Source organism: Fringilla coelebs, assembly GCF_963513975.1.
Source record: "Fringilla coelebs genome assembly, chromosome: 13".
NCBI classification, from domain to species: Eukaryota; Metazoa; Chordata; class Aves; order Passeriformes; family Fringillidae; genus Fringilla; species Fringilla coelebs.
In genome coordinates this window covers 8,365,946-8,381,453 of record NC_140039.1, presented here as the reverse complement: position 1 = coordinate 8,381,453, position 15,508 = coordinate 8,365,946, and the positions used below count along the sequence as shown (strand labels likewise).

The 15,508-nt window shown below is 55.3% G+C and overlaps 1 protein-coding gene across 1 annotated transcript in view; it reads left to right on the top strand.

Moving 5' to 3' along the window:
- TEX264 (testis expressed 264, ER-phagy receptor) overlaps positions 1-14,889 on the top strand; it is a 39,111-nt gene extending 24,222 nt beyond the window's left edge. Inside the window, exons 5-6 of the mRNA XM_084214434.1 lie at positions 7,113-7,284; positions 14,043-14,889. Of these exons, the coding sequence (XP_084070560.1) occupies positions 7,113-7,284; positions 14,043-14,356 (486 nt within the window). The 3' untranslated portion in view covers positions 14,357-14,889. The remainder of the gene's footprint in view (positions 1-7,112; positions 7,285-14,042) is intronic.
- Positions 14,890-15,508: the final 619 nt, after the last annotated feature.

The following is a 15,508-nucleotide window of genomic DNA, read 5'->3' as shown; positions in this document are numbered from 1 at the left end:
CGAGACTTTGTTTTCCGCTGCCGTAGTGCTGGCGGTGGCACTCGTTTTTCCTGCTGGCTGATGGGAACGGCCTTTTCTTGATTGCAATAATATCACCTTCTGTTTCTGAAACACCCCACAGCCGAGAGGATTTGAAAGTAAAGTGCACGTGCGTGGGAGCAGTCTCACCACCCCTGAAGTGTGAGTTTCTCCAGGCTGGGAGGCAGCAGCTGTTCTGCAGCCCTTGGCAGCCTGGTGCTGACGGCTGTGCCGTGTGCTGGAGCTGGCTCCGGGTGCCGTCGCCCTGGGAGGCAGGGTCTGCCCGGCTCCATGTGCACCCTGCTGGAGCTGCAAGCTGAGATGTTGGGGTTTCCTTGATGGTTGAGGTATTACTGGTGTAAAGCATGTCTGCCTGCCTCTTCCTCCAGCAATTTGTCTTTGCTTCTGCCCAGCTGTCTCTGGGGCCGATGGCTCTTCCCCAACCTCTGGCTGCCCTTCATTGAACAGCCCTGAACACCCAGGTTTCATCCCTGTCTCCCATTGTTAGACTGTGGCCCAGGAGAGAGGACCAGAATCAGGGTAGGGTTTGGAAGGGATATTTAAAGGTCATCCAGTCCAGCCCCGCTGCTGTGGGCAGGGATGTCTTTCACCAGTGCAGTTTGCTTAAAGCCCCATCCAGCCTGGCCTTGAACACCTGGCTATGTCCAGGGATGGGGTATCCACAGCTTCTCTGGGCAACCTGTTCTAGTGCCTAAAAACCTTCAGCACAAGGCATTTTTATGTCCAGTCTAACCTGATAGCTTTTGCTTTAAGCCCACTGCCCCTTGCCCTGTCACTGTAGGCCCTGGTGAAAAATCTACATCTCTTAAAAGCACACTTTAGGGCTCCTCAAAGGCTTCTCCTCTCCAGGCTGAAAAATCATAACTATCTCAGCCTGTCTCCACAGCAGAGTTGTTCCAGCCCTTTGCATGTTTCTGTGGCCTCCTGTGGACCTGCCCTGGCATGTCCATGGCTGTCTCATGCAGGGGTCCCCAGAGCTGGAGGCAGTATTCCAGGTGGGGTCTTACAAGAGCAGAACTGAGGGTAAACATCCCCCTCAGGCTGCCTTCCACACCACTTGTAGTGCAGCCCAGGAGATGCTTCACCCCAGGAGGAAGGGATGCCTCTGTTTTTTTGCTTTCATCAGCTCCCATGGGTGACTTGAAGCAGTGTCTAACCTCAAGCTGCCATCTGAGCAAAGAGGAATGGAAACAGGGACATTCCCAGTCTGGGCCTGGGACAGAGGGATGGCCCAGCAAGGAGGCTGTCTCCTGGTTGGACTGGGAGAACACCAAAGGGCGCTGAGTGCTGTGCAAATGAATTGCAAAGCCTCTCAGGACTACCTAGCACCCGTGTTCTAAGATAAGCAGGGATGACACACCGAGCATGGAGCGTGTGAGGAAGCGAGGAGGATGTGGCACACAGCACGCTCCCCCCCCAGTCCTAGCTGGTGGCTCAGTTTCAGCTTTTAATTTTAGCAACTGATTTAGGGCCGTTCAGCTCCACGCAGTTTTGTTGTTCCTTTAAAATCCCTGGGACTGAAGCGTCCGACTCCATCACTGGGAGGTGGAGAGGATGGATGCCTCCAGCTAGAAGGAAGGTGTGGGGGAGTTGTGTTGTCTGGCATGTGAGGACAGGGCTGGTGGGTCGCCTGGGGGTCTCCCCACACTCTCCCAGGTGCCAGCTGACTTGCTGGCACTGCCCAGAGCAGCCCCAGTGCCAGCAGCACAGGCAAGGGGAGCCTTGTGGCAGTGAGGCTGTGTTGGTGACCTGGCTGGCTGGGGGGATGCTGGTGAGTCCCCCCAACAGGCAACAATCCCCAGTGATGGTCACAAGCCCCCTGTGTGTTTGCACCCTCCATCTATTCCTTCTTCAGGTGTGGCAGCATAATAAACAGAAGGGACTGAGCCCAGCTGCCCGTGGAAAAGCTCCTCACATGAGGTCGGTGTTGCTCCAGTGTCACAGCAGGATGTGGATAGAACCAGCTCCACGTGCCCTTCTGCTTCCCTGCAATGGCAGCAGCACATCCTCTCACAATAAGAGCAAGAGTGAGCAGCAATTCCAGGCACACTGTGCCAAAATGAAGTTTAGACAATCCCTGGGAACAACCCACAGCTTCTCCTTGCGTCTGGCCCTCCTGGGCACGTGTCCATTGGCCCCTCTGGGAAGTTCTCTCGACTGGCACTGTGCAGAGAGCAGCCAATGCTGAGGCTGGGCCCTGCACTGTTGGCTTTCCCAGAGCCTCTGGGCAGGTGGCCAGGAGGGCAGCTTGGAGCTGCCAGGTTCCCCTAAGGGAGAAGAGAGCTTTTATCTGCTGGGTGACCAGTTGCTTGCTCCCCATGGTTTTTCCAGTCCTGTCTGGGGTTTAACAGGCACATTTTTCACGTGCTGCAGGCAGAAGGTGATCTGGCAGGGATGGGTGACAGGCACAAGCAATGGCTGTGTTCCATGGCACATACAGGTGTCTGGAGCATGAAGTGGACATCTCTGCAGTGGAGCCAGGAGCTGGTGGGCAGCATGAACAGCTCAGCCTCCAGCTCTGCTCCAGCAGGAAGCTTAGTGGTGGGATGAAAAACCTCTCTCAACTGTTCCTACAGCATCAGTCCTTAAACAGGGACTCAGCAGGCTGGTGTGACTTAATCATCACCTTGTAAGTGATTCCAGGAGGTCACAGTTAAGGAGTCAAGGGTGACAGGGAGCTTGTGGGGTGATGTGGGGTGAGGACAGCAGCTGCCTCCCCACTGCCTTCCTGGCAACACTAGAAGTGTTCTGGGTTCAGCTGGAGCCTGACTGCCAGCATGCCCATGCATGGCGAGGATCCAGAGGGCATCCACAAGGCTCATTTGTGGTCTCCTAAGAAGATGAATTCTTACAGCAGTGGGACATGAAGCAAATCCAGTTGGTGACATTTGAATTCCTGAGCAGTTGAACCTGGCAGAGTGACAAAGACAGTCCCTGCAGTGCCCCAGCTCATCTTCTGCTTCCCAGCAGGTGCTGAGGACCATGGTGTGACACGAGCACCCTACCACCTCCTTCTGCCTTTGCACAATTCTGCTTGGATTTTAATGACTGCAGGTCATGGCTCGGACACCTTGTCATGTCCCCTGTAGCCCTGGGACTGCTCTTGTGCTCAGCCAGGAAAGGGAGGGCATCTTCCTCCTGGGAGGCTGTGCCCAAGCCATATCATGAGCACACATTGTGACCTTACGGACAAGTAGGGGGAGGAAGATTTGTGCTGACGAATAGCTGGCACCTCCTGCTGCTGGGGAAGGTCTCCCAAAACGCTGGTCATTGCATAATCCTGTCCTTTCTGATGCATGAAGCTAGGGGATGCTCCATTCCTAGCAGGATGAGAGTGACCTGGAGGAAATCCTACAGTCAGTACGTGGTGGGAGGTGATATGGAACCCGAGGTTAAAGATTGGGCGAGGTGCTGTTCCATCTGGGAAAGAGGAGTGCAAAAGTCTTCCCTTACGTAACGCCTTGCTCCCGAGAAGGTGGTGAGAAGCACCCCACCACGTTCCTCAGATGGGCTGAGAAGGAGTTGGCTTCATGGGAAGCATGGGTCTGATGTGGCAGGAGTATGCTGGAGCTGCTCTTCTGTCAGAACTGAACCTGTGGACTCTGGATGCATTTGTGTGTGTAGATGGGCCACATGGATTATGTGCAATGAATCTCCTGTTTCAGGTGCCATGGGGAGGGTCCTGGATAGAAATCAGCTCTGAATGCTGCACTGCTGCCTCTGTCTTTGCTGGCCATAGGAAGGGAGAGCTCCTGGCAGAGGCTGAGGAGGGAGGTGGCACTGCACGACCTTGCAAAGGGACAAGTCCTCTGTCCTGCCCCACTTACTGGTCCTGTTGTCACAGCCAGCAGCCTGACACTGACAGTGTCCCACTGTTCAGCTCTCGCTGAGCTCCTCCACCCGTGTGAGACTGCATTGGATTTGACTGGAGGGCTCTGCCTTGCAAACTCCATGTTCCCCTTGCTGCTCCATCTGTTGGCTTGGTGGCACAGCCAGCCAGGGGCTCCCTTCTCAGTGGCAGTGCAATACTGCCTGTTGAGCCTTTCTGTTGTTTTGCCATGTTGTTGAGCCTTTGCTAATTCGCTTTCTTCCCACACCTTTGCCTTTGGGCTCTGCTCCCCAGTCTCTCTGGGTTGTTCCTTTTCATTGCAGTGTTTCTCTCCATGGGGATAATCCCAAACTCACTGTGTCACCAGCCTCTTTTGCACTTTGCTGCACTATTCTTGCCTGGCCTCTGCCTGCTTCCTAATCTCATTTGGTATGATCACAAGGCTGATCTCCTACTCCCTTTAGATGATCCCCTTATCCATTTCCATTGTCATGGCTCCCCATCTCATTGCCTTTGCCCATTTCTCAAGTCTTTATGCAGTCTCATTCCTTTGTCCCAGGCTGGACAGGACAGCATCCCCAGGTGCAATATCCTTGCTCCTTCTTGGGGACATTGTCCTCTCCTGATCCCACCTGCCAGTGCTGAGCTCTGCAGCAGCCCTGCCAGAGGCTGGGTTTCTCTGGGAAGTAGCGTAGAAGCAGAGGCCAGCTCACTAGCCTGGCTTCCAGCTTAATTTGTATAAACTAGCACCCCCAGGCTTTGGCTTCCCTCCATTTCATTTTGGGAAAAGCCCCAGATGAATTGGAAAGAAACTGAGTATTGTCCCTAATGAGGCAGGCATGGGTATTGACAGTGAGTGTCCTGCCACTTTGGCATGGTCCCACCATCGTCTTCAGCCATGGGCTTTGGGCTGGACACCTGAGCTCTTCTGGCTTCAGGGACACAGCTGCTCCCGGCAGGGTGGAACATCCTTGTCTCTCTTGTAGGATAATCTTGAGTGTGAAGTAGCATTTGGCTCAAGAGCCAGTCCTGCTTTTCATTCTGGTGTGCATTTTTATTCCTTAAAACACCAAGATTCCCACATTTTATATGGGCAGAGGGGTGTTATTTGTATTTTGGGGTTGCCACTTCTATGCCTGTGTAACTGGAAGTTGTAGCAGCCTAGAGCAGATTGTATGGAGGGTATGTCCCAGATCCACTTTTTTGGAACCTTAGGAGGGGCTTTGGAAAGTCAGCTTGGGATGTCTTGAGGGCCAGACTGGGGCCCTGAGGATTTGGACTGGTTGGAGACCTCACATGAAGTTAATGAAGGTCTCTTTGCTCTAAGATCCTTTGAGTTTGCCTTGTCTGCATGAAGTGATGGAGGGCCAGCTGGATTTTCCAAAAAACCCTGCAAATCCTGGAGGTACCTCTCTCTGGTGTGTGTTGCAGTAACCTAAAATAGGGAGCTGAGCTGGAGGTTGGTGGATGGGCTTGTGGTTGGTAGAGCAAGGGGCAGAGCGGCGGGGAGGGCTCTTGTCTGCGTTGTTGCTGAAAAAGCAGGAGTGATATGAGCCGCCTCTGCTCTGCTGCTAAAAACAACCCAGCTTGTTTTTATTTAATGCAGTTTTGATCTGCAGGCCCCAGTGTTTCACCTGCCTGCAAGTGGGAACTCCAAACTCCAAGTGCCTTGGAAGCCCGCCTGCGTCCCTGCATGTCCCTGCAGCTCTGGGATAGGAAATGTGGTTCCTCCTCGGCTGGAGGAGGGACTGCTGAAATTCAGGCTGGAAGGCATTGGCATGGGACAGGTGAAGCTTCTCTTGGGGTCATGTTTCTGCCACTGAAATGTTTCTGGGTAAACTGGGCCTCTGCATTGCCAGATCCTGCAGGCTTTCCCAGGAAAATGGACCCAAAGTCTGCTTCTGTGGGATTTCTGCATGTATTTCTTGTGCAACATCCTGGCAGCATGGAGGTGGCTCTTCAGGTGGTACAACTGCCAGCACCAGGAGAGGGTCAGTGTTGGCTCATGTCTGTTGTGGATCCTGCCTGGTGCCAGCATTACTCTGGGAAATAAATGATTCTTAAATCACATTGGTCCATTCCCAGGGCTGAAGGGAGTCAGGCTTTTGTAAGGTCATGATTGATATGTCCGTAGAGCTCATTCTTGGTGTGGGGCCAGCTCTGGCAACAGAGAGCCCCAGAAGGACGTGGACCCTGCTGGAGGATGTGCAAACAAGCCACACCAGCAGGCCATGACAGAGGAGAATAGTTGAGGCAGTGAGGAAAATCACTGGGTCAGGGAAGAAGAAGAGGATAATCAGGGCAAGAGGGAGGAAGAGAATAGCTGGGGCAGGGAGGAGGAGGAGCAGGAGGAGGAGGATGATAATCAAGGTGGTTGCAGGGTTAAATAAAAGCTGTCAGTGATTTGAAAAGGGGAAAGAAAGAAAAAGAAAACCCGCTAAAGAGACACTCTCCTTTCTCACCCGGCTTGTAATCAGCCGCCCCCTCTGCCAGCGAGCAGCTGGCGGGCGGGCGGGCGAGGAGGGGGTGGCAGGAGGGTCCAGCTGCTCCTCGCCCGGCCTCGGCACCCCAGGAGTCCCCAGAGCCCCGGCTCAGCACGGGCTGAACAGCCCGGGGGACATGCCCCTGTCATGGGTCCCTGACAGGCTGGGGTCTGAGATCTTGAGGAGCACTGCCAGGGGGAGGTGGGGTGAGGAAAAGGAGGAGGGGGACTTGTCTGAAATGCCAGGGATTCATCCCCCACTCCCCCTGCCCTCGCCGTTCTTAAAGGAGCTGCTTGAGCTGTCGGCTCTGGATTGTATTAATTAGCAGAGAAGTGCTGTGCCTGCTCATGGGGCTGTGCTGCTCATGGGGCTGTGCTGTTTGTGGGGCTGTGCTGCCAGCAGAAACTGGAGATCTGGTAGGTCTGTGTGAGGCAGCTGCCTGGCTCTCCAAAACCCCTTGCTCCAGCCCAAAATAAGCACATCAAAACCAAGGCTGAGCTGGGGGTCTTCAGCACCTCCTCCTGGAGCCCAGCTGGCTGCTTACCTGCTGGGCCAAACCTGCCTACCCTGGTACCTGGGGCTGGTGTGGTAGGGAAAGCAGCACCATGGTTTTGGGATGGCACCCTCTGCTCCTCACTATGCCTCCACGCCTGTGGGCAAAGAGGATCAGGCTGCCAGGCTGGCTGCTCAGTGTGGTGGGGGAGCTGCTGGGGCGGGGGGCGAGGACACATCCCTGCCCATGGCTACTTTGTGTCTTCCAGGAGAGGAAGCTGTGTGCCCACCCCCGGATCGAGATCTACAAGCAGGACCGCATCTACTTCGTGTGTCCCCTTGCCCGCCAAGGAGACTTCTATGTGCCTGAAATGAAAGAACTGGAGAGGAAGAGCAGGGCTGCTGCAGCTGTGGCTGAGGACGCCCAGACAGACATCACAGGTATCCGTGGCTTGTGCACAGGCTCCATCTTCATCAGCCCTCACAGAGGTGGGGTCCCATGTCCCCCAGTCCTGCTGCCTAAGCAGAGAGGGACTGGCCTGTGCCCACCTGGTACCCAGCCACCGAGTCTCGCACACCTCTTCCCCTCACCCTGGGCTGATCCCCAAGGATCTGGGATGACATCCCCTGAGATGTCATGGCATGCCTTGGGGAGCACCCAGGAAACCTTGCAGTTTTGGGTTAAGCTACTGGCCCACTGTTGTCAGCGCAGAGCTGGATCTCACAGCTTTTAGTTGCAGCTGGGCTTGTTTTTCTCTTTGTCATATACATCTTCCTTGATCTCATCTTCATCTGTTACATATTGGGATTGCAAAGAGCTTAAATACCAGGTTGCTGTAGCTCGTGGTGGAGTTGCCTGAGAGCATCTGCTCAGCAGGATTTGTTGGAGCCTGGATGTATTCATACAGGAAGGGACCACAATGGCTGTAGGCGCGGAACAGCAGTGCTATAGTAACCCAAAATGCTAGTTGCCTTCAGCAGCCCACATGCTCCCGTGCCTGCGAGATGTAGGAGCTGGCTGTCCAAGCATTCCCAGGCACTGGACAGCACATCTGAGCTGGCTGCTGGCAGGGGCCTCCCCCTGCCCCACGGGTTGCCCACGCTTGTGTAACGGGCATGAAAAAACCATGAGGGCTGTGCTCGCCTCGCGGGCACTTGGGTCATTTGCTTCAACACATCTTCAGGTTTGGGTCGCTTTAATTCTTAATCACATAAAAGCAAGCCTGGGAATTGCTTTCTGGGAGCTCTGTCCATTTAGTGTTGCAATGAGGAGTCTAATTGGAGCTGTTTCCCAGCACTTCCAGGGCCCCTGTTAGCACGGTGCTCACTTGGCTCTTCTCCTCTTTGTCTGCCTTGTGTTGGGGCAGCACCAACCCCGCTTGGGCAGAGGTGCCCCAAAGCGCACGCACTCTGACAGCTTCCTGTGGTTTTGGAGAGGGATGGCAGGATCCATGGGAGCAAAAGCACCTGGAGGCTGGTGCCTTCATAGCTGCATGTGCTCCCATGTGCCTGCTCAGGGGGTGCAAATCCCACAGCACAGCCAGGGCTGCTCGGAGCAGTGCTTTCCCTGGGGTGCCACTGCCAGCATGCCCACAGTGGGGGAGTCCTCTGCCCTGCTGGAAGAAGGACTAGGAAGGTCTTCCCAGTTTCAGAAGGCAAATGGCGTTGGACTTCCTCACTCTGGGCCGGGCTGCCCAGCAGCAGCTCTGGGCCAGTCCTCCACCACCTCTTCCCTTCCAGGCACATAGATGAACTTTTGTCAGTGCAGTCTGATGCAGTGCCATCTGCTGAGTCTGCACAAAGCCAACTTAAAATAATAATACCTGTGAGGTTGGCCCTGCCTGCAAGACTAAAGAGTTGGGCTTGGATGTTGCACTGTGATTGTCACTGCTGGGCACAGTGGGTGGCAGAACCACATCTGATGGGGTGTCACATCCTTGCTCTGGCTGAGGATGTAGCAAGCCTACGGGTGGCTTGAGCAGCTCCTGTCTGAGGGCTTTGATGGTCCCATGAAGATTACACCTTATGGAATGAGACTGGTCCTCCCTTCCTGACGATTTTTATGTGCTGGGATCTGTGCAACCACCTCTGAGTTGGAGAAAGGGAAACCTCTTTTCCCATCCTTTTTAGCCTTCTTCCCTGGGCAGTCCCTCTAGAAGCAAGCTTCAGTTAGTCACAGCCCCTTCAACAGGCATGATGAACATGAGATCTTGATGACCCAGGAGATCCCAGGATGTCTACAACAGTTTTCAAGCTTTCCTCTGCCCACTGGTGGGTGGGCACAGCAATGTGCCCATCTGCCTGTCAGCATGATCTCTGCTCAACCCCAGTTGCTTGTATTTGGGTTATTTCTTGATCCTTCTCAGGTTTGAATGGATGTTTCAATTGGTCCTGCTCTGCTGGAGGCTCAGAAAGTGCTCCTGGGACAGTGGGGGCAGGTGGCAGTCCCTGATTGTGGCTCTCAGATCCTCTGGTTGTGCCTGAGCTGCACAAATCCAGGTGTAGGGCTTTGATACCCAGTTGTGCCTCAATGGATAAGTGGAGACTGGGAAGGTTCTGAGCCCCTTTTCCTCTCCCAAAGGCAGCTGAGGCCGCTCTGTGCACAGAAGGTTTGGCCTGTGTGTCCTCATGTGGTAGCAAAAGAAGCCTCCTCTTTCCCCCTCCCAAAATACTGAGATAAGAGCATAGAGTGTGATTTCAGCAAGGACATCATGTTGAGTAACACTCTGTGTGAACACACCACTGGTCAGTCACAGCTCAAGAAACTCCCCACCAGCAGCTGGATTATGCTTTCTTTGAATTAAAGACTTGAGAAGTTCCAAGTGGAAGGTGTTGCCATTTCTCCTCACCTGTCATTGTGCCTGGTGCCAGACGGTACCAAGCGACTTGAAAGTGTGAGAAAAGCTTGGATTTGTTTTCTCGAGCCTCCTGACCTTGGAGCACATCTCTTCATTTAGGCTGTCACCTGTTGTCCTTGCTCCTGAGCTCACCCTGAGAGGTGCTGGGAGCCTGTGGCTGCGAGTACGTGGGACATGGTCTGGGCTCTCTGCTTTCTCTGCTGCTCTGCACAGAGCAGGGTGCTGCCAGCTCTGCTGAGGACACACACACTCAACACACAGGGAAGGGGCCGGGGGCTGTGGCTGCCTCTGCACCAATTCCGTCCCTTCTTCACCATCTCAGGGTCATTGGAAAGACAGGAAGCGTTTTAGGAAGGCGGCTGATGGGTCTGCAGGGGGCCAGTGTCAATCAGGATCAGTTGTTTTGTACTTAATTGTTTTCTGGGGCGGGTCCTCGCTGCCGGCTCCCTCCCAGCAGTGCTCTGCAGTGACCCCGCTGCTGCGCCTGGAAGGTGGAAGCAAACAAAAGCAGCCTCTCCACACGGGCTTGCTGGCATGAACACAGATGGTTCCCGAGCATGTGGCTCTGCCAGAATCTCAGGTGCTCATTTTCATGGAGCAGAGTCTGTGCCACAGCATTCAGGTTCAACTGATGGCATCACATGCTGAGCTCCAGTGCCACAGAGGAACAACTTTCCTGGTGTGTTCTGCCTCATCCTTGTGTGCTTCCATCCTTCAAAGAGCCCTGCCTGTTCCTGCCTGCCTCTACATCCTGGGAAGGGCCCCAGTCTCTCTCCTGGTGGCTTGTGTGTGAGCTTCAGCAGTCATGGACAAGCTGTGCCCCCTGGCAGCACCCTCTATTTAGAGGCGATGAATATTTGATGGAATGAGGGGAAGGAAAGGGCCCAGGAGTGGAGCACTGCTCAGGCATCAGTGTGGCACAGGGGTGGTGCCTGCCCTCATTCTGGGTTTGGGAATGTCAGTGCGTGGTATGGCACAAGGCTGAGCTGTCTGGGGAGGCAGGTCCCCACCAGGCTCATTGGCAGTGTGGGGTGAATGGTTCCCATTGCACCCATCCCTGGCTGACCTCGGAGTTGGCTGCTTGATATCCCTTCTTCCTGGGTGGCACTGGCTTTTCCCTATCATGGCTTCACCCCAGGCTGTGCCCCAAATGAAAACTCCTGGGTTCCATGTTCCTGCTGAGTGAGAGTGCAGTGGGATGGCTGTGCCATCCTTGAGGGAGCAAGGTCAAGGGCAAGTTTCAATAGAGGATGGCTGCTGCCTCACAATGTGCCAGAGGGAAAAGCCATGCTGGATCAGGATGTTGGACTGGTTCCTGGTGTAAGGACCAGCCTTGGGAAGGTGGATGCAAGGAATGGGTCATGGGAGGACCAAACAAAGTGTGTGGGGATGGATGGATGGACAAGTGGGTGTAGCAGCTGCTGGAAGTGTGTACCTGTCAGGTGAGGGCTGAATCCCTGCTTGCCCTCCCACGGGGCTTTGGTTGCCCTCTGAGAGCCCCTTGCACTGCCTTCCTGGCCTCCCTGTTCGGACAGCTGGGTGTTCCTGCCACATTCCCCTGTCAGAGCTGACCCCACATGGTCCCTGGCAGCAGCAGCTCTGTTGCCCTGCCCACCCCAGACATTCATCCTGGCTGGGCTGAGTGGCCATGCCAGAGCCAGCCTTTTCCTGTGCAGAGGAGAGCAAGGCTGCTGAACTGGGCAAATTTGCCAGCTGAGGCTGCTCGAACATGATCAGAAGTGACAGAGCAGTGACAAAGTGCCTGGCTGAAGGGAAACAGGACTCGATTTATTGTCACCCTTGGAGCAAGGGAGAGGAAGGTGGCTATGAGAGCAAGGACAGCAGTGCTTTCCCACAGTGGTGGCTTGGAGCAGTGTGTAGGTCAGCTTCATCCCTGTCTTCTTCTTCTTCTTCTTCCTGAGCTTCTCCTCCTCTCCTCAGGAGCTTCTTTGCTTTGTGTCATGGGGTTACATGACAGCTTCTGAGCCAAAATGTTCCCTAGGGTGTCAGGGGAGAGGTGCTGAGCAGGAAGGGCACTGCCTGGGGGGTTGGTGTCACTCCTGTCCCCTGGCATCTTAGAGGGACGCAAGATGGCCACACATGACATGAGTTGTCATGAAGCCATGGTGGGAACATATCCATGTCACCTCAGGCCACCAATTTGGCCAAATCAGATTATTTCTTCTTTTCAGATCGCCTCTAAGGACCTTGCAAGCCCTAATTTATCTTCAACGCTCAGGGTCTGCACACTCCCCTTCATCACCCACAGCTCTTGATCTTCCCAGAGGCTCCCTGCTGACCCAGTGCCCTGCTAAGGTCCTGTCAGGTGGGACAGGACAGCATCTCCCACCATTCTGCTGCCCACTCAGTGGCTGCTGTCCCCTTCAGCGAGCGCCTCACTGCAGCATGCAGAACATCCTTTTTAACTTAGAGTAAATGTAGTTTCCATGTCAAAGTGCTCCCTGATGCTGCAGCAAAGGCACTGCGTGTTAGTGGGCAGTGGTTTTTTCCTCCTTTCCATGGGAGGGGTCACCTGGCATTGCCTGGGGAGTGGCCAAGGGCTTGGTTTGTGCCAGCTGCCCAAAGGGTTGCCAAGGTGAGAGGGTGGAGGCTCAGGTTCCTTTCCAGGATGAAGCCAATATGCCATCCAGGTGGGATGAAGCAGTGGGTGCACGGTGTCTGTGGATCTTTTCTGGCTACCCCTCATCCTGCTACCACTGCTGGGTCATCCTGGAGCAGCCGTCACTCAGGCTGCAGGGCCGTGGGATGGTGCTGCTCAGGAGGCAGAGGACTGCCATTTACAAGCAGCTCTGCTGGCAGCTGCCCAGGCCGGGAAGAAAAACAGCACAGAAAGAAGGATTTAAGGATGTTTGGAAGGAAAGTTCCCTCCTTGGTGAATCTCCTTCAGGAGATCAGTGGCTGCTACACAACTGCAGGAGAGCAAGCAGCCCAGCCTTGGGCACCCTGGCTGCAGGAGCTGTAGGAGGCTGGAAGTGCCTGTGGAAAGCCAAGGCAGTCCCATGCCAGCAGCTGAGGATGGAGCTGCACCAGCAGGGGACAATGTGGAGGAGCAGGCTCTCCTCTTGCACCTAGGATGGTGATGACTGCAAAGAGGCTCTCATTTGTCACTTCCCAGCCCTGTTGGTGGCAAGCCCTGGTGCTCCACGAGTGCTGCTGCTGAGTGGAGCTCCTTCTGGTTTCCCTCCTGGTATGGGGCACAATCCTGAGCAGGGGTGTTCAGTCCAGCAGGGATGGAGGTGCTGGCAAGTGACAGAGCCTGGCACTCACTTCCCACTGATACAAGGCAGACAGGGAGGAGATAGAGCAGGCAGGGCCATGATGAAAGGGCCTGCCCAGTGTTTGCAGACATATCATAATTAACAATGAGGATCTGTGATGTCATAATAAACCATGTGGATCTGTGATGTCATAATTAACAATAATTAATGTTTAACAGGAGGGTTTTGTCTCCTGGCTGGTTGCTCTGGCAACAGCACCAAGATGCTGGTCTCAATCTGACACGATCCTCTCCTTGTGGACTCCTTAATTGTACTGTCGATGGAGCTAATGAGGCAGGGGTCTGGGGAGGAGGAGGTGGGCCAAGGGGTCCACCTGGGCAGGCAGGGCCAGCCCCTGGGGACCTGGTCATGAGATGGGCTGTGGCTGGCAGTCAGCTTATGTGGAGAAGCACAGACTGAGTCAGGAAGGTTCCCCCTATCCTCTGGCACCCCGAGACCTGCCTGCTGCTCCCCTGCCTATCTTCACACTCCTGACAGAGCTGCCAGCTGTGGGGGAGCCATGGAGGGAGTGGGAGCAGGCTGTCAGGTGCTGAAGGCACCAGGATGCCCTGCCATGAGGCTGGGCATACATACCTGCTTCTGACAGCAGAACATCTGAGGATTTGCACTTGTACCATCATCCCCTTGGGTGCTTAAACAATGCTGCAGCTCCACACCACCCTCACTGCTCAGTGTCCTTCCTGCCTTTTGTCTCATTGCTGGTGCCATGCCAGAGACAGGCATGCATTCTCCCCAAGGAAGAGCTTGACAGGTCCTTGTTGTGTGCATGGGGAGCAGCTGTGGGGCCACGGTGTGACCAGGTCAGGGTATGCCTGGAAGCTGGAGATTGTTTGTGCTGCCTTGGAGGTTCCTGATTTCAGGAAGCAGTTTGGGCTCAGCCCATTCTTGACCTGGTCACGTCTCAAAGGCATAGGAGGTGACGAGAGGTAGGAGCTGGTCTCCACTATCTCAGGGGCTTCTGGTGGCTTTGAAGGCTGTGGCCCCCATCCCCACTGTCTCCCTCCCACAGCATTCACCCTTTCCCATTCTCTCTCCATCCCAGGGGTCGACACCATGAGTGAGACGAGCTCCATCAGCGTGGAGGCCACAACTGACAGCAGGGACACCTCGGTGGCCACCTCCATCCTGCTGCCCTTCCCCGGCAGCCGCGGCCGGGAGGAGGCGGACACGCGCAGCGAGCACAGCTACAGCGAGTCGGGAGCCAGCGGCTCCTCCTTCGAGGAGCTGGACCTGGAGGCTGCCGGGGACGGGGAGGGAGCCCCGGGGCTGCTGCCTGACACGGGCCACGCGGGCAGCCAGGAGCTCACAGACAAGTGGACCAAGGAGCCCATTGCTGCTGAGAGAGGAGAGGAGTGAAGAGAGACCCGGCTGCCTCACCTCCCACCGGGGTCTGAGTTACTGGGAGCCAGTTGCCTTTCCCACCTCCTTTCTTTCCAGCCGAGAGATTTTGGTTGCTGATTCCCCCCAGGACCTGCTCTCCCTCTTTGCAGAAAGGGTGTTTGACCGTTTTTGGGGGTGCTGGGAGGTGGGGGGGGATTTCTGAGGTGCTTGGTGGCGCAGGGTTAGGTGCAGGCTGGGGGGACAGTGAAATGCATTTGCCTTGTGTGTGTGTCCAGGCACATGGCAGGATCCTTGCAGGTGTCTGGGGGATGGTGGTGGATGTCAGAGATGTTCCCCCTCATCTCTGCTGGTGCCCCTCTCACCCACAGCTTCTCTCTGCTGCACCACCATGTTTTCTAGCACCAAAGAGCTGTGAGTTGGGTCAGTTGGGTTTGTTCCCCTCTTCTCTTCCCCTTGCTGAACAATGGAAACATCCCATGTAAATGTGGTCCTCCTGGCACTGCCACAGGCACTTTGGGATCTGTAATAAAGTGGATGCTTTTCCTCACTGGTGGCTGGTGCATTGCTGACTTGTCCTTTGGCCAACTGTGCTGTCCTGTCCCATGATGGGGAGTGGGCTGTGGATGGGAGCTGCCCCCACAGCCCTCAACTGAGCCAAGGAGCTGTCCAGGAGCTCTACATCCCTGCTGCTCAGGCTTTCTCCCTGCCTGGGCAACCCAGCAGGGCACGGGGTCTGTGCCCAGCTTGTGCAAGCTGCAGGGGAAGTGGGGAAGGAAGGGTCCCAGCTGGGCAGAGCTGAAGGGAGGTGGCATCCCCACTGCTCCTGGGAACCAGTGGAGAGTAAAACCAGTATAAAGCCAGATATAAAGCTGCTGCTGGGCTTCCTCCTATGGCAGGGGACACCAGCCTGCCTGCACTGTGCCTTCCTGACATCCCATCTGTCTGTCCTGCTGCTGTGGAATGAGGGCTGCCTGTGGTGGTCCCTGTTCCCTGTCTCACAGCCTGGGACAAGGGAGCAGCCTGGACATCAGGATCATGGTGCCATGGGGCAATGCCAGGTGCCAGAGCACCTGCTGAGTGCCCTTGGTACCTCCAGCAGCCCAGGGATTGTTTCCTGGTGGTCAAACGTGCCAGCCCAAAACTGGGACTTGGGGTGGGGGTGTGAGG